The 24,342-nt window shown below is 40.0% G+C and overlaps 2 protein-coding genes across 6 annotated transcripts in view; both read right to left on the reverse strand.

Annotated features, from left to right (window-relative positions):
• The window catches only part of r3hdm4 (R3H domain containing 4), a 32,233-nt gene extending 23,072 nt beyond the window's left edge, over positions 1 to 9,161 (reverse strand). For both annotated transcript variants that reach the window (XM_061883440.1, XM_061883438.1), the window contains exons 1-4: positions 8,977 to 9,161; positions 4,313 to 4,470; positions 1,943 to 2,064; positions 1,722 to 1,839 (exon numbers count right to left, since the gene is read on the reverse strand). In XM_061883440.1, coding sequence (XP_061739424.1) covers positions 1,722 to 1,839; positions 1,943 to 2,064; positions 4,313 to 4,470; positions 8,977 to 9,017 — 439 coding nt within the window. In that variant the 5' untranslated portion in view covers positions 9,018 to 9,161. The remainder of the gene's footprint in view (positions 1 to 1,721; positions 1,840 to 1,942; positions 2,065 to 4,312; positions 4,471 to 8,976) is intronic.
• Positions 9,162 to 15,958: 6,797 nt separating this feature from the next.
• si:ch73-40i7.5 (amyloid-beta A4 precursor protein-binding family A member 3) overlaps positions 15,959 to 24,342 on the reverse strand; it is a 37,706-nt gene continuing 29,322 nt past the window's right edge. For all 4 annotated transcript variants that reach the window (XM_061883447.1, XM_061883445.1, XM_061883448.1 and 1 more), the window contains exons 8-11: positions 22,870 to 23,082; positions 22,496 to 22,615; positions 20,951 to 21,091; positions 15,959 to 20,875 (exon numbers count right to left, since the gene is read on the reverse strand). In XM_061883447.1, the coding sequence (XP_061739431.1) occupies positions 20,804 to 20,875; positions 20,951 to 21,091; positions 22,496 to 22,615; positions 22,870 to 23,082 (546 nt within the window). In that variant the 3' untranslated portion in view covers positions 15,959 to 20,803. The remainder of the gene's footprint in view (positions 20,876 to 20,950; positions 21,092 to 22,495; positions 22,616 to 22,869; positions 23,083 to 24,342) is intronic.

The following is a 24,342-nucleotide window of genomic DNA, read 5'->3' on the forward strand; positions in this document are numbered from 1 at the left end:
GGTACATTTGGAGGTTAACAGCAGGTGGAAACAAAAAATAAGAGCGCTGGACAAGAAATATTACAAAATGTAAGAAACTGATGATAACAGTCACGTTAGATCATGGCAACTAATACATTATCATACATTCCACACATTTTCTTCTTGTTAAAATAAAAATAAATACTTATATATCTGTTGACTAATGATATATATAATATGATATATAATATATTACATGATAAGACATATCATCAGTCCAGAAATTCCACCTTATAAGTTCATGAATTCTAAAGGGTGATTTGGAGACCACAGACATGGTGTCTATTGTTTTTTTTAAGGGTGTTTGTGTATTATTAACATATCTTCTATATAGGCATAAGTACTGTTAAAATTTGAACAGAAACAGTATCAATTTCCAGCACCTAAGAATTAATACCAGTACTCAACGGTACCAATTGTCGGTACTTTTGTGTGTGTAAATTGTATATGATCATTGTTTATTCATCATCGTTTATGATGATAAATCTAACTTTTATTGCAACATTTAAAAATGAGTTGATTATGATAATTGCTGTCCAGTTGTTGTATCTTGTTTATCACATTTCTGAGTCTTAGTTGCAGATATGACAATAAGTTACAACTACAGTTGCAAATCCCAAACGTTAGATGTTAGTAGTGTATAGTTTATGGTGTTTTGGCTGGTCAGTTCAGACTTTGTTGAATCTAGTCCTTAGTTGCGCCTGAAAAGGTGTTAATAATGTAATTATTGTAATATTTATTTCGCACCAGCGTTTTGATTATAACGTGAATCTTAGATGTAGTTTTCAATAACTAATTTGGAGGAGTTTAAAATGGCATGTAAAATCACTAATATTAATCTGTAGCATGTCGGTGGCCAAGCCAATGTATATTAGCATCAAGCTAGCCCATTTTGGAAAAATGGAGCCTTATTTAGGAGCGTTTTTTGGAGTCAATTGCTTTGCTGGAATTCAAAATTGCAACATTACAACATTTCAGTAGTTTGGCTGACTCAGCTCTCAGTGTTGCTGGAGTGATCTCCAAGTGCCGAGTGCGAAGAGCTGGCTGAGTTGGCAACCGGGCGCGTTGTCACATGCAACTCAGGTACCATAACATGCCATTTTTGGATTTTACATGAATCGGTGGCTGGTATGACCAGCGAGATTCGTCGGTGCCAAAAAAAAGTACCCGATCTGGTACATCACTTGTTCTATATGAAAAATACTTCTTGCAATATGCATTTTAGTGTGGCTGGATCATTCAAGCCCTTAGTGTAGTCCTGCTAATTGTCTCTCTCCTTATTGTGTCAAAAAGGTTGCTGTGAAAAAGTCAATTAAAAATTAAATTAGTATTGTCCTTTTGAAATGAGTTATATATTATTCTTGTGAAGTATATATTTGTTTATCCACCTAAAGAGTGATTGATTGAATTAGATTGTTAACTCATAATCTAATTCAATCAAGCCCTTTTCAAACTATTAAAATTCATTATAATAAAAAAATTCAAGCATTAATTTTCTTTTAACCACCTTAGGAAACCCTTTGTAAAAAAAGATCATGAAATGTCATACAGTCCTCAAATAAATGATTATACGTATGTTAGCAGACAATCAATCAATCAATCAATGTTTACTTATATAGCCCTAAATCACTAGTGTCACAAAGGGCTGCACAAACCACTACGACATCCTCGGCCCACATAATGACGACTATGGCCATTACCATTCCGTTGATCTTTAGGGAGATTTCTGGCCTGTTTCTTACTGGCCACTTCCCTCTCGAGCAAAGACAAAAGTCTCTCTTGCTCTTCACCTGAACAATTCATGAAGTCGCTCCAAGGCTGAATGGGAAGAGAAGTGCGAGGAATAGCAGCTGGTTTACAAAGCCTTAAAATTTTCACATGACAGCAACGGTAATATTTATTCCAGATCCAGGTGACGCACCTCAATGTAGTTGTCGTTTGTGCATGCTTCGGTGAAGATGGACGGGATTGCTGGACTACTGCAAACCTCGAGATCATCTTTGGAACACTCCTCCCTCTCAAGAAGGTTGGCAAGATAGCGTGCTGGTTTTGGTGTGGAAGAAACAGAGTTTTACAATACCATAAATTACACATCACAATAATTTGAACTATAAGAAGGTGCGAACGTGTTCAATTTGTCGCTGATCCGAATGAGGACAGTTGAACCTTGGCCCAGGTAACTAGTGGTATAGGAAAAATCTCAATTACACTGCACTAAAGAGCAGGAGGTCACTAATCCAACAACCTGCCTCACTCAGGAAAGTTAACACATATGGAACGTAAGAAGTAACACAATCTGCTTTCCCACACGGAAATAAACGGCTACGCAGGAATATGAACTCAAAGTTACAGCCTATTGACACACAACAAGGCATGCAGGGCAACGCGTGCCAGTACTCCTTCCTGACACACCACACTCTTGTTAAATAAAATAAACGTTCCCCCTATTTAGGTGACCATTAGTTGCTTCACTATACAAGGCAAGTTATCAGACTCCTGTAAACCAGGGATATTCAACTAAGACTTCCTTTTATTGTCATTCAAATTTGAACTTTACAGTACAGGTAAGAACACAATGTTGTTGCTTTAGCCTCTTTGTAGTGCAGGATAAAAGAGCAATAAGGTGCAGATATAAATAAATAGATTACTGTACAGATAAATATATTGCACTTTTGCATGAACATCCACATTTATGGATGTATGTTATATTGTCTTTATATTTCACCGAGTTAATCCGTTTTTGGGGGGAATTGAAGGAATTATAAAAATGCGTTCAAGAGTCTTATGGCCTGAGAGAAGAAGCTGTTACAGAACCTGGAGGTACTGCTATGGAGGCTGTGAAACCTCTTTCTATAGTCCAGCAGTGAAAACAGTCCTTAATGGGGGTGGAAGGAGTCTACAGATTTTCTGAGCATTGGTCAGGCAGCGGCTTTTTGCGATTTTCCGGATAGGAGGAAGAGGAGTCCTGATGATCTTTTCCGCCCTCCTCACCACTCTCTGCAGAGACTTCCAGTCTGAGGCACTGGAGGCTCCAGTCCAGACAGAGATGCAGTTGGTCAGCAGGCTTTCTATAGTGCCTCTGTAGAATGTGGTGGGAATGGGGATAGTGCATGTGCTGCTGAGCTCTTTTTACAAGAGCCCCGGTGTGTAGGGCCCAGGTCATATTGTCAGTTATCTGCACCCCCACGAACTTGGTGCTGCTTACGATCTTCACTGCTGTGCCGTTGATGAAGAGTGGAGTGCGGCTGGACTCGTGCCTTCTGAAGTTGACGAAGATCTCCTTGGTCTTGTCGACGTTAAGGACCAGGTTGTTGGTTTTGCACCAGTCAACCAGATGTTTCACCTCCTCCCTGTAGTTCATGTTGTTTTGGAGTCACAATTCCAGAAAGCTAAGGACCAGGGGGCTGGACTTCTCCCTTTACTATTAGTCTGATTTTGTATATTCCAAAGAACCACCATCCTCTACAGTAGACAATTGATTTCCATCTATTGATTTTGTCAGAGTTACAGGACCGCTCTGCTAGGACCTTGTAAATGATCATCTCTATGACAGCACTCTAGTGTGTTTAAGAATCTTATGCAAAAATGTGACTCTCTCACAAGTTGTTAGAACTGAACTCACAGGCCACCAGTTGAACAGCCCAAATGATCAAACAGAGAGGACCCATAATGCAATTTTGAGGAAAACTAACTAACTAAAGAAGTTGAACAAATGACTACTAACTGCAACTGAACTAAACAAGCTAAAACAACACCTTAGTTACATCAATCACATTAGAAAAAAAATGTGTGACTTCCAAAAATGGAGAAGACTTAAAGGGGAGCCTTGAGGAACACCTCAGTTATGTACCCAATGTTCTATGTTTGCTCACAAGGTTAAAACGTCAATGCAAGGATCTCTCAATGTGTTAACAGTGGTCCTCTATACTACAGGAGAACTTGTGTTTTTAGGAATCTGCTGTAAAAATGTTTGTCTCCCAAGTTTTTAATTGAACGCAGGAGCCTGCATGGTGTCATTCCTGGCCCGCATGGTGAATAACCTCCTCAGGATGCTCTTTTTCAAAAAAACAACTAACAATTAATCTGGACACTTTTTCTAGTTTTATTGGATACTTTTGGAGCCTGACATCTTAAAAATATCTGGTTTGCTTTTCATGTTTTTTGCTCACCTAATTATTCTGCAAATAACACAATGACATCATCTACTGCCCAAATAAATTGCAGTACTGAGGAAAACACAAATCACTAAGCTAGCTTCTAGTTGGACCATATTTTGGGCGGAAGATCTTACTGTTCTCCTGTCGGCGCAGGCTCTTCTTGCCTTTGGCTCGAGGAGTAAGGTCAGAGTTGCGGATGGCTTGGTTGATGTAAAACTGCTTCTTTTTGCTGGGACACACTCGCTTGGCTGGAGAGTTGGGCAGGGAGGTGCATTTACGCTCCTCGATCAAGCTGTCAAACACAACAAAAACACTTTGAATTGAACAGGCAGGCCCGCCTCACACTTTGAAAGCCCTCCGATTTATAGAAGTCATACCATTATGGCAAATGTATTAAATTTAAATGTAAAACGTTCATCACGTTTACTTGGCGCCACAATTACTTTTGTTAGCGTTTAATCTTGGACTTTGGTTTCACCGTGGTACTTAACAAAATAATTCCTTCCTAACAAGAGTGACATTGTTGTGGAGGCTTTGAGCAGAAACTCATGTAAATATTCTTTCTTCTCCAAAAAAGAATGCTTCTTTGGTGCAGTATTTTCACACTTTTACATGTAACGTTATGTGAATTAACAATTTTACAATACAAGAGAACAGCAATACATTGGTGCTTTAATTTAAGTGTGATTAAAGGTAAAAAGTGAGAAGACAGGGCTGAGGAAGCGGATGATATTCATTGATTTAAAGAAAGAAATCCCCAAAAACATGGCCAAGTGGGTAGTCAACTTGGCGAAGCAGGATGAGCGTATCACTGCTGGTCTGCACCATACAGAAGCACGCCGGTGAAGAATGATTATATCAAAACGACGGACATTTATCCATGTAAATATGAAGAAGCGGCTAATGGCGAGTTAGACAAGGAAACAGATTTAAGGAGCTACCGTAGAAATCCACTCTCTCCATAGTAAATACTAAATGATCGACAGACTTTAGGTGCCAATATTTGTTTTTTTGGCATCATAAGCATCAGCCTTTTTTTTTTTAAACGGTATCTACTTTTTTCTTTTTTTACTAACAATGAATGGTAATATTTACCTTTGTAATGACCATTACTATCATTTTGTATCTAACAATCATCGAACAAGCGTCTGCCTTATTTCAATCCAACAGGCCCATTTAAAACTAGTTATTTTGTCTATTTGTCTCCAGCACTGTCCCGCTCACGGCGCCATCTGATTGGTTTCGTAAACCACGCATTGGTAAAAGGCAGAGCCAAACAGAAGCCGAGGTCTTTGGCAGCGCCCTTCAAACCCACGACAGGGAAATTGGAGGGAAACTTTGGTGGGTATCAAAGATAACATAGGAAAACTCTCCCAAAAAATGTAATAAACATCCCAGTCCTCTGCATGTCACAACTACTAGTAACATTACTATGATTCAGAAAACCGTAAAATCATAATAAACATAAACGGCCACTCTGCTAACTCGTACTATCTCCCGATGTGTCTGTGAATCAAAGCTGCTAAAAATGATCAGTATTGAAACAGTCTCTTCAAGTAGAATCATGTTTCTGTTGTTGAGAGAGGGGATAAAGAACTTAAACTAAATTAAATCTAGTTTTATTGCAGGGACACAAGAGAAGCTGCAAAACATTACAGCAATTGTTGAGCCATATTTGTATCACTGAAATATTTTGTATATACTAACATATACACGTGTGTAGGCTGCCTAATATTGCATAATTATACAAAATATGTATTGTTACGATCACGCCTCGATAAAGGCGTTAGTAACGTAACGTAACTTATATTTCTACCTAAATAATGCTTTTGATGATCTGTACATTATGTGTTGTACTTTATATCTTTGCATGATAATGTCATAATCATTTTCATTTACTTGTTTTCGAAATAAACATACTTCAACAAAGCGTTAGAGCTTGTAATAGTATTCGTAATGTTGACGCCAATGTCACTTCCACTGTAAGAGAATATCCAAATATATATATATATATATATATATATATATATATATATATATATATATATATATATATATATATAGGTCAATCTATAGTAAATTCTGTACATTACTACAACATTATTCATAAAACTACTGTAGTTGTTTGTAGTAAATTGTATTGTATTGTTTTTTTAGTACAATTTTTCTTATTTGAAGGTTTCTTTTTCTTTTTAAAAGGCATATTACATGTTAAAATTGTGCTGTTTTGGGGTTCAAGCACTGATTGAATTGATTATATTTAATTTCAATGGGCGAAGTTGATTTAACATACAAATGTTTTGAGTCAAGAGCCAATTAAACTGATAAATTGAGGTACCACTGAGTCTGGCAATGGAAATATTCACTTTCAATAGCGCCAGTAAACCGATTCACACTCGCTGGAAACACCATTAAGTACGGCCCTTAAACAAATAATACTACTTTTTATAGATAGAAATAATTAAAAGATAGCATTATGTTTACACATGTTGTAGTTTGGAAAAGTGAAGGGCTTCACGGTATCATACTGACAGGTGTATTGTACGTCCATTCATTCATTTTCAACTGCTTGTCCCTTTCGGGGTTGCGCGGGGGTGCCCTTCACAGCTGCATTCAGAGGGCCCAGGTATATCTTATTGTACATATTTATTTTGGACACGTCAAAAAAACCCCGAAAAAAAACACAACATAAACCATATCAACAATAAATGAGTATTATAACAAAATATTAACAACATAGTAATATTTCAAACATATTTACAGTTACCAGTTTACAGTTTCACATTCTAACATGTCTAAAAAGCAGTATGAAGAAGCAATTTTTTAGTATTCCTACTCCTTTCCTTTTCTAACACAATTGTCCACTTCCTTTTTCAATTTTAAACACAACAACAATGAATACCAATACAGTTCCCATGGATACTAGGTAGATAATTTACGATATGGTTCACATAATTTACCGAATATGTGATGGATTATGTGTCATTCATTAATCAGGTTCAAGATATGTAGTATTCCTCTTCTTTGTACTTTGGAAACACTTTGAGATTTAACAGTTGTTTTTAATCTGCATCATTTTAGTATGTTTGACTTTTTTTGCTTAATCCATTCCATAATGCATTTCTACGTACCGATATGCTAAAGGTCGTAAATCTTGTGCGTGCATACAGATATTTAAAGTTACATTTTTCTCATAGATTATAGTTCTCTTTCGTTGAGAATTGTTGTACATTCTTGGGTAGCGGGTTAAATGTTCCTTTGTCCATAATTTTAGAAGTTCGCAACAGCACCAAGTCTTTGAATTACAGTGTTTTTGATTTAATAAGTAGTTTGAATGTTCTCAAAAACCAATATTATGTATTATTCCGAATAAACTTTTTTGTAACACAGCTGACGAATTAAGTGCACTATTGAAGTTAATACATCTATTAGGGGTGTGGGAAAAAATCGATTCGAATACGAATCGCGATTCTCACACGAATCGCGATTCTCACATTGTGCGATTCAGAATCGATTTTTTTTTTAATCAATTCAACAAAACAATACACAGCAATACCATAACAATGCAATCCAATTCCAAAACCAAACCAGACCCAGCAACACTCAGAACTGCAATAAACAGAGCAATTGAAAGGAGACACAAACACGACACACAACAAACCAAAAGTAGTGAAACAAAAATGAATATTATCAACAACAGTATCAATATTAGTTATAATTTCAGCATAGCAGTGATTAAAAATCCCTCATTGACATTACCATTAGACATTTATAAAAAAAATTAAAAAAGAACAATAGTGTCACAGTGGCTTACACTTGCATCGCACGCATCTCATAAGCTTGACAACACACTGTGTCCAATGTTTTCACAAAGATAAAATAAGTCATATTTTTGGTTCGTTTAATAGTTCAAACAAATTTACATTATTGCAATCAGTTGATAAAACATCTTCCTTTTCAATTATAAAAGCTGTTTTAAAAAAATCTACTCTGCTAGCATGTCAGCAGACTGGGGTAGATCCTGCTGAAATCCTATGTATTGAATGAATACAGAATCGTTTTGAATCGGAGAAATATCGTTTTTGAATCGAGAATCGCGTTGAATCGAAAAAAATCGATATATAATCGAATCGCGAACCCAAGAATCGATATTGAATTGAATCGTGGGACACCCAAAGATTCGCAGCCCTAATATTTATACTCAATAACTCCGCTGTTTCTAGTTTTAGGTGACCTAATTTACAAACCAATAACTCAAAAATAAATATCCAAAACAGACTGTAGGTGTGCAAATAGTCATGTGTTCAACTATAACCGTTGTAACGGGTTGTGGCCGTGTACCTAATGAAGTGTCCAGTAAGAGTAGGTCAGGTAATGTGTTGCTTAGCTGATGTAAGGTTCACCCTTTGGCCTAGTTGTTGGCTACACTGCAGGAAAAAATATTAAATATTCGGTACGTAAAATAAAAAATATAAAAAGTACCACAGAACATAAACTACACACTAGATATATTGTGTGCATTACGCACAAGCCCCACAGAGATAATGTAATTCACCATTAAATACAAAACAAAACATAACCCCGAATGGGACAAGCGGTAAAAAAATGGTTGGATAATATTCATGTAAATTTGCTCATCTGAAGCTAACAAGTAAGAGTTATTTTAACTAAATAGGGGAAAATCTTTTACTTTTATTAATTAGCCATGAAGGTATAGTTAGACTTCGGTGCAGCTAACAAGAGAGAATGTCCCGTTTTAAGGTACATTTTCAGACGAATGATCGAACATTTCACTCACATATAATCCTGCTCTTCGTCGTATTTTGTCAAAACGACCATTTTATTCGAAGTGACCTGTTCAAAAAAAGGACTTATTAAATAAATAGGACCGTGTTTTATGGCCGAAATGACAGTTTGCGAGCAAAAGGCTGTGGCTAATTGCCGCTAGCTGGAACGGAAGTCCGGCGAGCGAAAATAGCTACTTGGCCCCACCCCCTGCAAAGACCAGAAGAAGATAAAGAGCTCTCACTCTGCCTCTGCCTCAAAGACGGTGGACATTAAATCACGTTGGACCAGTGGTTCTTGACCTTTTTGGAGGTACCGAACCCCACCAGATTCATATGCGAATTCACCGAACCCTTCTTTAGTGAAATATAAAATGTTTTTTTTTTTTCAAATTCAAGACGAAGTTAAATGTTTTTGGTTACACTTAAGTATGGGGAACATATTCTAAGGCAGTGTTTTTCAACCACTGTACCGCGGCACACTAGTGTGCCGTGAGATACAGTCTGGTGTGCCGTGGGAGATTATGTAATTTCACCTAAATGGGTTACACACCAGTAATTATAATTCACAATTCATGTGCCGTTGTTGAGTGTCTGTACAGCGCAGGTCTCTATGTCGGGAACAGTTCGTGAGAGACGACGATGGTTTGTTGTGATAAAAACACGCAGACGACAGCGGGAGGCAGCGTGCAGGTAAAAAGGTATCTAATGTTTAAACCAAAAATAAACAAAAGGCGAGTGCAGCTAAGAAAAGGCATTGATGCTTAGGCATGGCTATGCATAACCAAATTAAAACTGAACTGGCTACAAAGTAAACAAAAAAACAGAATGCTGGACTACAGCAAAGACTTACTGTGTGTGGAGAAAAGACAGCATCCATTAGTACATCTGTACATGACATGACAATCAACAATGTCCCCACAAACAAGGATTGATAAAGAAGTGTCCGCACAACTTAGTCTCAATTGCAAAAACAAAGCAGGGCAGTGGAATAGCGCTCAAGGAAGACATGGAACCGTTACAGGAAAATACCAACAAAACAGGAAAAAAACACCAAAATAGGAGCGCAAGACAAGGACTAAGACAGCAAAAAAGTCCAAATAAGTCAGGGTGCTATCTGACAGGTGGTGACAGTACACATACTTTGAGACAAGAGCTAAAGTGATGCATGCTTGCTCATATTCAACAATCGCCAGAACAACTTATTTTTGTCAATATCCACTGCTGAGTTTCGGTTTTTAATGATTTCTGCTGGTGGTGTGCCTTGGGATTTTTTCAATGAAAACAATGTGCCTTGGCTCAAAAAAGGTTGAAAAACACTGCACTAGGGGAACATATTATAAGTAACAAAGAGTTAATTTAGAGTTATTTGGTTAGGGCCAGGGTTAGAGGGTTAGGGTTATAATGAGGCCATGCCGAATAAGGCATTAATAAGTACTTAATAGAACCAATACTTGACTAATTTGCATGTTAATAAGCAACTAATTCATGGTGAATATGTTCCCCATACTAAAGTGTTACCATGTTTTTTTACTGGTGCACAAAATGAACCGTGCATGAACACCACCTTGTTCAAAGAAGAAAACCAACACAGTGCATGAACTCAAAACAAATTACACACCTGCAAATCAGTGTGACTTCTGCTGTTGCCGTATCCGTAATATGCCGATAGGGAGACGTTTTTATTTACACGAGGAGTCGGGTGTGTTTTGACCTCCGCCGAACCCCTGAGCCCGACTCACCAAACCCCTAGGGTTCGATCGAACCCAGGTTAAGAACAACTGCGTTAGACACTTTCCCGCAAATTTTTCTTGCGCTGTTTGTATCCATTAAATTGAAAATGCATTTCTTTTTATCTCCTTGGGGGTTTTGTTGTCAAGTTTTGGCTTAGTTTTTATGCCGCATGCCTGTAAAAAGGCGGAATTGTGTACCATCACACCACCAGGCATTCAGCTGCAACAAATGGAGTATGATATGGGAGAAAAGTAACTACTGTACAATGTACACCATTTTTTTCAACCTTTTTTGAGCCCATCCATCCATCCATCTTCCGCTTATCCAAGGTTGGGTCGCGGGGGCAGCAGCCTAAGCAGGGAAGCCCAGACTTCTCTCTCCCCAGCCACTTCGTCTAGCTCTTCCCGGGGGATCCTGAGGCGATCCCAGGCCAGCCGGGAGACATAGTCTTCCCAACGTGTCCTGGGTCTTCCCCGTGGCCTCCTACCGATTGGACTTGCCCTAAACACCTCCCCTAGGGAGGCGTTCGGGTAGCATCCTGACCAGATGCCCGAGCCACCTCATCTGGCTCCTCTCGATGTGGAGGAGCAGCGGCTTTACTTTGAGCTCCTCTCGAATGGCAGAGCTTCAAGGGAGAGCCCCGCCACCCGGCGGAGGAAACTCATTTCGGCCGCTTGTACCCGTGTTCTTATCCTTTCGGTCATGACCCAAAGCTCATGACCATAAGTGAGCATGGGAACATAGATTGACCGGTAAATTGAGAGCTTTGCCTTCCGGCTCAGCTCCTTCTTCACCACAACCGATCGATACAACGTCCGCATTACTAAAAGACGCCGCACCGATCCGCCTGTCGATCTCACGATCCATTCTTCCCCCACTCGTGAACAAGACTCCTAGGTACTTGAACTTCTCCACTTGAGGCGCAGGGTCTCCTCCCCAACCCGGATTTTTCTTGCTCTGTTTGTATCCATTAAATTGAAAATGCATTTCTTTTTATCTCCTTGGGGGTTTTATGTTCAAGTTTTGGCTTAGTTCTTATGCCGCATGCCTGGAAAAAGGCGGAAGTGTGTACCATCACACCACCAGGCATTCAGGTGCAACAAATGGAGTATGATCTGGAAGAAAACTAACTACTGTATAATGTACACCAGTGTTTTTCAACCTTTTTTTGAGCCAAGGTACATTTTTTGCGTTGAAAAAACCAGAGGCACACCACCAGCAGAAATTATTAAAAAACTAAACTCAGTTGACTGTTAAAAGTCGTTGTCGCAGTTGTTGAATTGACTTTAATCCAGACCTGGCCAAACCAAGGCCCGGAGGCCAATGCGAGTTCGGGCCATGAAGGTATAGTTAGACTTCGTTGCGGCTAAAACGAGAGATTGTCCCATTTTAAGGTACATTTTCAGAGGAATGATCGAACATTTCACTCACATATAATCCTGCTCTTCGTCGTATTTTGTCAAAACGACCATCTTATTGAAAGTGACCTATATTGTAGCGTCCCGTAAGAGTTAGTGCTGCAAGGGGTTCTGGGTATTTGTTCTGATGTGTTTATGGTGCGGATATTCTCCCGGTAGAGCCGCATTAAGCCTTTCAATCTGGCCCGCCGGACATTCCCAAATAAATTTTTTAGATCTTTAAGATGGAAATTGTAGCTGCCATTATGATGTTTTATAATGACCGTAAGTCTTCAAATATACTAAGTATTTCAGTGGTTGAAATATGTGCTTTTGCATGATATTCTAGTTACTATGGTCATTTAATTAGTTACTATGGTAGTCTAAATAGTTATTATGGTCATCTAATTAGATACAATGGTCATCTAATTAGTTACTATATAAAATGGTCATCTAATTAGTTACTATGGTCATCTAATTGGTTGATTGGTCGGTAATGTAAGTCACAGCAGCTCAGACCAAGCAGTGTGGGTGGGGACAATTTCCACAGAGTGTTTCCAGAGCCTGAAATGTGGGTGTCAGGGACAGACATGAAAGGAGATTTTTCCAACAAAGTTCTGTAATAAAAGTGATATTACATCAAATTGTAGGTGTTTTTTTTTTTTTAACTCTTCGCGTTCATATTTTGCCTTATTTGTGCGGCATAGCTTGGTTGGTAGAGTGGCCGTGCCAGCAACTTGAGGGTTCCAGGTGCGATTCCCGCTTCCGCCATCCTAGTCACTCAAGTTGTGTCCTTGGGCAAGACACTTCACCCACCTGCTCCCAGTGCCACCCACACCGGTTTAAATGTAACTTAGATATTGGGTTTCACTATGTTAACCGCGTGGAGTCAATCAATCAATCAACCAATGTTTATTCATATAGCCCTAAATCACAAATGTCTCAAAGGACTGTACAAACCATTACGACTACGACATCCTCGGAAGAACCCACAAAAGGGCAAGGAAAACTCACACCCAGTGGGCAGGGAGAATTCACATCCAGTGGGACGCCAGTGACAATGCTGACTATGAGAAACCTTGGAGAGGACCTCAAATGTGGCCCCCCCCCCCCTTCCCCCAGGGGACCGAAAGCAATGGATGTCGAGCGGGTCTAACATGATACTGTGAAAGTTCAATCCATAGTGGCTCCAACACAGCCGCGAGAGTTCAGTTCAAGCGGATCCAAGACAGCAGCGAGAGTCCCGTCCACAGGAAACCATCCCAAGCGGAGGCGGATCAGCAGCGTAGAGATGTCCCCAACCGATACACAGGCGAGCGGTCCTTCCTGGGTCCCGACGAGCTATCCATCCTGGGTCTCGACTCTGGACAGCCAGTACTTCATCCATGGTCATCGGACCGGACCCCCTCCACAACCGAGGGGGGGACATAGGAGAAAAAGAAAAGAAGCGGCAGATCAAATGGTCTAAAAAGGAGGTCTATTTAAAGGCTAGAGTATACAGATGAGTTTTAAGGTGAGAATAAAATGCTTCTACTGAGGTAGCATCTCGAACTGTTACCGGGAGGGAATTCCAGAGTACTGGAGCCCGAACGGAAAATGCTCTATAGCCCGCAGACTTTTTTTGGGCTTTAGGAATCACTAATAAGCCGGAGTCTTTTGAATGCAGATTTCTTGCCGGGACATATGGTACAATACAATCGGCATGATAGGATGGAGCTAGACCGTGTAGTATTTTATACGTAAGTAGTAAAACCTTAAAGTCACATCTTAAGTGCACAGGGAGCCAGTGCAGGTGAGCCAGTACAGGCGTAACGTGATCAAACTTTCTTGTTCTTGTCAATAGTCTAGCAGCCGCATTTTGTACCAACTGTAATCTTTTAATGCTAAACATGGGGAGACCCGAAAATAATACGTTACAGTAATCGAGACGAGACGTAACAAACGCATGAATAATGATCTCAGCGTCTTTAGTGGACAAAATGGAGCGAATTTTAGCGATATTACGGAGATGAAAGAAGGCCGTTTTAGTAACGCTTTTAATGTGTGACTCAAAGGAGAGAGTTGGGTCGAAGATAATACCCAGATTTTTTACAGAGTCACCTTGTTTTATTATTTGGTTGTCAAATGTTAAAGTTGTATTATTAAATAGAGGTCGGTGTCTAGCAGGACCGATAATCAGCATTTCCGTTTTTTTGGCGTTAAGTTGCAAAAAATTAGCGGACATCCATTGTTTAATTTCATTAAGACACGCTTCCAACTGACTACAGTCCGGCGTGTTGGTCAGCTTTAGGGGCATGTAGAGTTGGGTGTCATCAGTATAACAGTGAAAGCTAATACTGTATTTGCGTATGACGTCACCCAGCGGCAGCATGTAGATGCTGAAGAGTGCAGGGCCAAGGACCGAACCCTGGGGAACTCCACACGTTACCTTAACATAGTCCGAGGTCATACTGTTATGGGAGACGCACTGCACCATTTTTGCGAGGGCTGTCTCAGTAGAGTGATTTGCCCTGAAACCGGATTGAAAGGTTTCACATAGATTGTTAAACGCTAAGTGTTCATTTAGCTGCTCTGCAACAATTTTTTTTCGAGGATTTTCGAAATAAAGGGAAGGTGAGACACCGGTCGGTAGTTTACCATGAGGTCAGGATCGAGGTTAGGTCTTTTAAGGAGAGGATGAATAACCGCTTTTTTGAATGCTAGGGGAACAGTGCCTGAGGAAAGTGATAAGTTTATAATATTTAGTCAATAGAGAAAAGCACTATACAAACATAATTCACTTCACCCAGAACCCCTTGCATCCTAAACTCTTCCGAGACGCTAGAATATACACCCCGCTCCCACCAAACCCCGCCCGCCACCTCCCGAATTCGGAGGTCTCTAGGTTGGCATGTATGGTGTACTGTCACGACCTGTCACATCACGCCGTGACTTATTTTGAGTTTTTCGCTGTTTTCCTATGTGTGCCAACCTTGAGACCTCCGAATTCGGGAGATGGGGGGGGGGGGGGGGGGGGGGTGGGGGGGGGGGGGGGATTTGAGGTGTAGGGGCGGGGTTTGGTGGTAGGTGGTGTATATTCTAGCATCCCGTAAGAATTTGTGCTGCAAGGGGGTCTGGGTATTTGTTCCCTTGTGTTTATGGTATGTTACGATGCAGAAGTTCTCCCGAAATATGTTTGTCATTCTTGTTTTGTGTGGGTTCACAGTGTGGCGCATATTTGTAACAGGTTGTTAATATGGCCACTCTCAGTGTGACCTGTACGGCTGTTGATCAAGTATGTCTTGCAGTCCCATGCAGATGGCTACGGGAGCCACTAACAATATGTGTCTGAGCAGGTAGGTTGTAAGGACAAAAAGCGGACGTAAAACATGGTGTCAACAAGGAACTGTTATTGTTCGGGTGAAAATCGGGAGAAATTCTGAGAGTGCCCGGGAGAGTTTCGGGAGGGGCACAGATATTCGGGAGTCTCCCGGAAAAATCGGAAGGGTTGGCAAGTATGTGATAGTGCCATTTTTGGTTTAAATGGGTCCTCTTTAAATACTCACCCACCACTGATTGATTTAGACAAATAAAATCTGACAATTGAGGGAACCCCTCATGAAACAGTTCTGTAGAGATGAAGTAGTCTTGTGATTTTTCCCCACATACATACACATATATATATATATATATATATATATATATATATATATATATATATATATACATACATACATATAGTGAATTTTTTTAAATTATTTTTTTCTCCAATAACCGAAATAAAATGTCACTCTTCTTTCAAATTATATCTAAAGGTAATGTAACTGTGCCACATTTGCATAAACAACACTTTCATGTAATACTGACACTCAATACGAGACAGGTATTAAATAAAAAAAATGATTATTGTGTTTGTAGTTATCACTAAAGATGACCAAAATATTAGAAAGCTCTTAGTATCATAAAGTGCAGTTGTACACCACCAAGCTTTTGCAACTGGAAATATATAAAACATATCAATGACCATGTCTGCCAAATTGAGCATTATTCTGTAAATGTATAGAGCTGTGTTACATTATCATGGGTATGTTACCAAAAAACAGGAGGATAATTTACAGACCAGCTTAATGAATGCACACAACTGCAATTCAATTTGAAAATATAAGTCTCTGTCAAATACCAGTCATCTTAAAATGTGCATTTTTACCACCGCCAAGCAGCGTCAGGTAGGTTTTGTATGAATGAAACCATGGTGTCGCTTGAACGTGCATTCAAGAGACAAAGTGAGAGACTTTGAGTACACCCGTACTTTTACATCTCCTCTGTGAGCACTTTCAGGTCAGGCACATAAGATGCTTACAAGCAGGAAGACAAAAAAAACCCTCCTTATGAAAATCAATGTAAAAAACAAACGTGTAAAACATGTACAATATGCATCATGGCTTCTAGGCTACTTGCATTATTGTTACATAGCAAATAGTTACAAACTGAGCAATATAAATCAATTTACCTTTAACCCTTGTGCAACCTTAAGATTGACCATATACACTTACTCTTAGGATCTAAAAGAATACGCTCATTAAAGTATCGTAAGTCAGCAATGCATTAATATTTTCTGTTACTTTCAACACTTGAAATATTTTACCAACTTCAGATCCAGCTATTGATTTGAAATGTCAATGATTTCTGTTTTATGACCTTTTTCTGTGAAAAAAAACAACAACAAAAACCACACCAAACAACTGTTTTTTATAATAGTAAAATGCAAAATATGAAATACTTTAAAAAATAAGTTGCAGAATGGACTATTTGAGGTTGGGTAATTACAGCCTTGAATAGGTCAAATAAAATCATGACAATGGTAGCAAAAAAAAAGATTATTTTCGCAGTGGCTCCTGAACTAGAATGAAGAGATAAAACAAGCAGGACTAAATGTATCTGCCCTGTTATAAAAATGTTATATATAACTGCCAAATATATTCATTGCATTTCAGCGGTTTAATAGCTCATCAAAACTCTGAGAATTATACTCATGGTTTTCTGGCACCATTCGGTGGTTAAAGAGTGTAATTACACCAACACACATTAATTTGGTTTTCATTAAAAAAAGGCAAAGTAATCTGTCAGGATTACAGTCTGTTAAAAATAAAGCGGTCTTAAGAGAAACTTAATGTTTACATCCTATTCTAAAAAATGTTGCAGTCAAAAACACAATGTGATTGCATACATACAGTGATGGTCAAAACTTTACATACACTTGTGAAGGACATAATGTAATGGCTGTCTTGAGTTTCCAATAATTTCTACAACTCTTATTCTATTGTGATAAAGTGATTGGAGCACATACTTGTTGGTCAAAACAAATATTCATAAAGTTTGTTTCTTTTATGAATTTATTATGGGTCTATTTTGGTGATGTAGAAAAGTTACAATCAAAGCAGCTTCATGGCATGGCCTCTTAACTTCAAGTGACTGATTATGATTGACGACACCTCATGTGATGCAGTCATTAGACTCGGTTACAAACGCGACAATGAGAAAGTCAAAGGAACTCGGCACAGATCTGAAAAAACGAATCATTGACTTGAACAAGTCAGGAAAGTCACTTGGAGCCTTTTCAAAGCAGCTTAAGGTCCCAAGAGCAACTGTGCAGACAAAAATTCGTAAGTACAGTGGGGCAAAAAAGTATATAGTCAGCCACCGATTGTGCAAGTTCTCCCTCTTAAAATGATGACAGAGGTCTGTAATTTTCATCATAGGTACACTTTAACTGTGAGAGACAGGATGTGAAAAAAAATACAGGAATTCACATTGTAGGAATTTTAAAGAATTTATTTGTAAATTATGGTGGAAAATAAGTATTTTGTCAATAACAAAAATTCAACTCAATACTTTGTAATATAACCTTTGTTGGCAATAACAGAGGTCAAACGATTACTATAGGTCTTTACCAGGTTTGCACACACAGTAGCTGGTATTTTGGCCCATTCCTCTATGAAGATCTTCTCGAAGCAGTAATGTTTTGGGGTTGTTGCCGGGCAACACGGACTTTCAACTCCCTCCACAGATTTTCTATGGGGTTGAGGTCTGGAGACTGGTTAGGCCACTCCAGGACTTTCAAATGCTTCTTACGGAGCCACTCCTTCGTTGCCCGGGCGGTGTGTTTGGGATCATTGTCATGCTGGAAGACCCAGCCCCGTTTCATCTTCAAAGCTCTCACGGATGGAAGGATGTGTTGGCTCAAAATCTCACGATACATGGCCCCATTCATTCATTCCTTAACACGGATCAGTCGTCCTGTCCCCTTAGCAGAAAAACAGCCCCAAAGCATGATGTTTCCACGCCCATGCTTCACAGTAGGTATGGCGTTCTTGGAATGCAACTCAGTATTCTTCTTCCTCCAAACACGACGAGTCGAGTTTATACCAAAAAGTTCTATTTTGGTTTCATCTGACCACATGACATTCTCCCAATCCTCTGCTGTATCATCCATGTGCTCTCTGGGAAACTTCAGATGGGCCTGAACATGCACTGGCTTAAGCAGGGGGACACATCTGGCACTGTAGGATTTGATTCCCTGTCGGCGTAGTGTGTTACTGATGGTAACCTTTGATACTTTGGTCCCAGCTCTCTGCAGGTCATTCACCAGGTTCCTTCGTGTGGTTCTGGGATTTTTGCTCACCGTTTTCATGATCATTTTGACCCCACGGGATGAGATCTTGCGTTTAGCCCCAGATCGAGGGAGATTATCAGTGATCTCGTATGTCTTCCATTTTTTGATAATTGCTCCCACAGTTGATTTTTTCACACCAAGCTGCTTGCCTATTGTAGATTCACTCTTCCCAGTCTGGTGCAGGGTCTACAATTATTTTCATGGTGTCCTTTGACAGTTCTTTGATCTTGGCTATAGTGGAGTTTGGAGTCTGACTGTTTGAGGCTGTGGACAGGTGTCTTTTATACAGATAACGAGTTCAAACAGGTTCCATTAATACAGGTAACGAGTGGCGGACAGAAGAGCTTCTTAAAGAAGAAGTTACAGGTCTGTGAGAGCCAAAGATCTTCCTTGTTTGAAGTGACCAAATACTTATTTTCCACCATAATTTAAAAATAAATTCCTACATTGTGAATTCCTGGATTTTTTTTTCACATTCTGTCACTCACAGTTGAAGTGTACCTATGATGAAAATTACAAACCTCTGTCATCATTTTAAGTGGGAAAACTCGTACAATCGGTGGCTGACTAAATACTTTTTTGCTCCAATGTATAAAGTGCATGGCACAGTTTTGTCACTGCCAAGATCAGGAAGAAAACGCAAGCTATCACCTGCTGCTGAGAGAAAATTAGTCAGGTTGATCAAGAGTCAACCAAGAACCACCAAAAATCAGGTCTGCAATGAATCGGAAGCTGCTGGAACACAGGTGTCAGTGTCCACAGTCAAGCGTGCTTTGCATCGCCATGGACTGAGAGGCTACCATGCAAGAAGGAAGCTCTTGCTCCAGAAGCGACACCTTAAGGCTTGTCTAAATTTTTTGCTGATCACATGGACAAAGATAAGACCTTCTGGAGGAAAGTTAAGTGGTCAGATGAAACAAAAATTGAGCTGTTTGGCCACAATACCCACCAATGTTTGGAGGAGAAAAGGTGAGGCCTTTAATCCCAGGAACATCAATCCCACCGTCAAGCATGTTGGTGGTAGTATTATGCTCTGGACCTGTTTTGCCGCCAATGGAACTTGTGCTTTACAGAGAGTAAATGGGACAATGAAAAAGGAGGATTACCTCCAAATTCTTCAGGTCAACCTAAAATCATCAGCCGGAGGATGGGTCTTCCAACAGGACAAAGACCCCAAACACACGTCAAAAGTGGTAAAGGAATGGCTAAATCAGGCTAGATTTAAGGTTTTAGAATGGCCTTCCCAAAGCCCTGACTTAAACCCCATTGACAATATGTTGACAATGCCGAAGAAACAAGTCCATGTCAGAAAACCAACAAATTTAGCTGAACTGCACCAATTTTGTCAAGAGGAGTGGTCAACAATTCAACCAGAAGCTTGCCAGAAGCTTGTGGATGGCTACCAAAAGCGCCTTATTGCAGTGGACATGTAACCAAATATTAACATTGCTGTATGTATACTTTTGACCCAGCAGATTTGGTCACATTTTTAGTAGACCCATAATAGATTCATAAAATAATCAAACTTCGTGAATGTTTTTTTTGTGACAAACAAGTATGTGCTCCAATCACTCTATCACAAAAAAATAAGAGTTGTAGAAATTATTGGAAACTCAAAACAGCCATGACATTATGTTCTTTACAAGTGTATGTAAACTTTAGACCACGACTGTGTATAAAAAAACTCCCTGAAGAAATTTCAGACCATCCATCCATTTTCTACCGCTTATTCCCTTTGGGGTTGCGGGGGGGGGGGGGGGGGGGTGCCGGTGCCTATCTCAGCTACAATCAGACCACTAACCCTCAAATATCGTATGAGGAACTTATGTAATACTTGTTTTGGACCCTAGGGGTGCACAAGGGTTTGTAAATATGTGGCCATCAGAATTAGCATCAGCTTTATTGGCCAAGTATGTTTAACACACAAGGATTTTGATTTTGTGACTTTGCTACATTGATGTACTTGACAGTGGTTATGCTGTGTGTGATCAGTTGCATAGTATCTTATGGGTTTGGCAAATGTTATGTGGATTAGAAAACACTGAGAAGTTCCTTGAGTCAAAGAAATACTGGTTGTTCTTGTCCTGTTAAAAGTCTGTATGTGGAGGCCGGCATGGTCTTTAAGTGAATCTGTAAATAGAGAGGAAAAAAACACTAATTTCCATATCTTCAAGAGTGAAACTGTGAGTAGATTTTTTCCCTCACCTCTCCAACAGCATTAGATAGAATGTGAATAATCTTGTCGTGTGGTGTGGCAACAACACTCTGCCCGTTAATTTCAATGATGCGATGTCCAACGCGGATGCCTCCTCTTTCTGCAATACCACCCCGCATTAGACTGCAGATCTGAGGAAGAAGAGGATATGTTTAATTTTAAAAACTAATTGATGCAAATAAAAGCAAGCGGTTTTTGTAACCTCTGCTTTTCAACAAACATTTTCACTGAAAGATTGCTCCGTTCGCTTTATGTCTCACAACACGGAGGTCAGAATAACCCCAGGTGTTCACGGCACGTTTGACCGGTAGGAAACCACGGGGAAGATCCAGGACACGGTGGAGAGATTATGTCTTCCAGCTCGCCTGGGAACGCCCCGGGATCTCTCGAGAAGAGGGAAGTCTAGGCTTCTCTACTTAAGGCTGCTGCCCCCGCGACCCGACTTTGAAAGAGCAAAAGAAGATGGATGGATGGATGGGATACCACAGAAGTAGGTGCCCAGACAAAGACAATTGTGTTGATGACTCAATCTCGTCATATTCTTAATACAATGTGTGTTTCCAACTGTGTTCGTAAAGTGTTTTTAATACAAAACGTGCGCTTGTTAGCCAGTTATCAACACCCCCACCCGGAGGTCATTCTCCCGCAACTCAGTTAATTTGCAATTCCTAATGCATGCAGGTGCGATGACGTTGACGGTATGACTGCAGAGCACTACCGTGACCAAATTTAAATAGTTTCTGCCGTCATACAGTGTATACTGCTCAGCACTACCAAAACTAAAGTAAAATATCCAAACAACAGAAGAATACGTGTTTTTTACATTTGAACAGAAGTGTAGATAAAAACAGGTAACAACAAAAATCCACCAGATATTACTAGTAAATTAGCAAGCACATAATATATTTAATAAAATAATACAGCGGGCAGCCCATTGGCAGAGGGGTTAGTGCGTCTGCCTCACAATACGAAAGCCCTGAGTAGTCCTGGGTTCAATCCCGGGCTCGAGATCTTTCTGTGTGGAGTTTGCATGTCCTGCCCGTGACTACGTGAGTTCCCTCCGGGTACTCCGGCTTCCTCCCACTTCCAAAGACATGCACCTGGGGATAGGTTGATTGGCAACACTAAATTGGCCCTAGTGTGTGAATGTGAGTGTGAATGTTGTCTGTATATCTGTGTTGGCCCTGCGATGAGGTGGAGACTTGTCCAGGTTGTACCCCGCCTTCCATCCGATTAAAGCTGAGATATGCACCAGGGCCCCCCGCGACCTCAAAGGGAATAAGCGGTAGAAATAGATGGATGGAAAATAATACAGCCGGAAAATACGCAATACGTTACCATACACATCAGCAGCTAAACTAGGAGCATTTGTAACATGTTTTGAATTTACATACCGAAAAATATATTGTGATATATACCGTTATTAGGCTGCAATATATAATGCCATTTAAATTAAAGGCCTTGCTGTCCATCCTTGGATCCTATCCAAGCAAACTATTTAAAATAAAAAAAACAAAAAAACAAAGTGAACTTACAATGCCGTCTTCCACACTGAAACCCAGCTGAAACTTGGGATCTGGTCGCCTGATAATCGCCATGGTTACGGGAGGACAGTGGACAATACTGAGCTTAACATACTTCTGGCTTTTCAAGTCCTGAGACGAACACAAAGTTTATTTATGCATATTGACAATGAAATAAAATCCTTTAAAAACACTTAATATAAGTTGTATTCTTGGGTACACAGTCTTAGATATATATATATATATCACACATCACAAAACTCCCTGGGGAAACAGAACTAAAAGTTCAATCTAATCAATAAAAATGTATCCTCATGCTGCATGAAATCCAAGATCTAAAATTCAGGTAAATATGAGAACTTTGAAAAATGGAGTCGTCGTCTTACCCGGATGATGTTCTGGCAGGTGGTGATGGGCAGACCCACCATGCTGGTGCTGTTGACGGACATGATGCGATCGCCGATGCTGAGCTCTCCACAGCGCTCAGCAGGGCCTCCGTGAAGGAGGTTGGCCACCATTACTGTGGGCAGGATAGAGCCCCAGCCCGACTCCACTATCGCCAACCCCAAAATTTCTCCTGGAACCTTGGTGATGGCAATCTGATACACAGAAACAGAGCATTCTTGTTAAATTTTTTAAGTACCAATGACTGTCACACAAACACACACTAGGCGTGGCAAAATTATTCTCAGCATTTGACCCATCACCCTTGATCACCACCTTGGAGGTGAGGGGAGCAGTGGGCAGCAGCAGTAGCCACGCCCGTTCATGTCAGTGTTGCCCTTACATTCATTTATTTGCGCGGGCCGCCAGGAATACATTTAGATCACCAAAAATGTATTTAGCGCTACCTCTTTGCCCTCGCTCCTAATCACATTACAATAGAACAAGACTTTGTCTTTGCAACTTCCAACTTTGTACAGTTGATATTGTCTGCTTTTAAACAGACCTCATACGCACCTGGGGCCTCATTTATAAAAGTGAGCGTGGAATGTAAAACAATGCGTGAGCATAAACCTTAGAATGTACGTACTAGGGTTTTACAGTATACCGGTATTAGTATAATATCGTGATACTAATGAATAATATTCGATACTATACTGCCTCTAAAAAGTACCGGTCCCCACTCGAAGTATTTGGCCACCTGCCTTGACTCACATTTGAATTTGAAGTGCCATCCCATTCCTAACCCATAGGGTTCAACATGATGTCAGTTCACCTTTTGCAGCTACAGTGGGGCAAAAAAGGATTTGGTCAGCCACCGATTGTGAAAGTTCTCCCACTTAAAATGATGACAGAGGTCTGTAATTTTCATCATAGGTACACTTCAACTGTGAGAGACAGAATGTGAAAAAAAAATCCAGGAATTCACATTGAAGGAATTTTTAATAAAATATTTGTAAATTATGGTGGAAAATAAGTATTTGGTCAACCATTCAAAGCTCTCACTGATGGAAGGAGGTTTTGGCTCAAAATCTCACGATACATGGCCCCATTTATTCTTTCCTTAACACGGATCAATCGTCCTGTCCCCTTAGCAGAAAAACAGCCCCAAAGCATGATGTTTCCACCCACATGCTTCACAGTAGGTGTGGTGTTCTTGGGAAGCAACTCAGTATTCTTCTTCTTCCAAACACGACGAGTTGAGTTTATACCAAAATGGATACATGGATGATACAGCAAAGGATTAGGAGAATGTCATGTGGTCAGATGAAACCAAAATACAACTTTTTGGTATAAACTCAACTCGTCGTGTTTGGAGGAAGAAGAATACTGAGTTGCATCCCAAGAACACCATACCTACTGTGAAGCATGGGGGTGGAAACATCATGCTTTGGGGCTGATTTTCTGCTAAGGGG

This window comes from Nerophis ophidion, linkage group LG22, assembly GCF_033978795.1.
Source record: "Nerophis ophidion isolate RoL-2023_Sa linkage group LG22, RoL_Noph_v1.0, whole genome shotgun sequence".
NCBI classification, from domain to species: domain Eukaryota; kingdom Metazoa; phylum Chordata; class Actinopteri; order Syngnathiformes; family Syngnathidae; genus Nerophis; species Nerophis ophidion.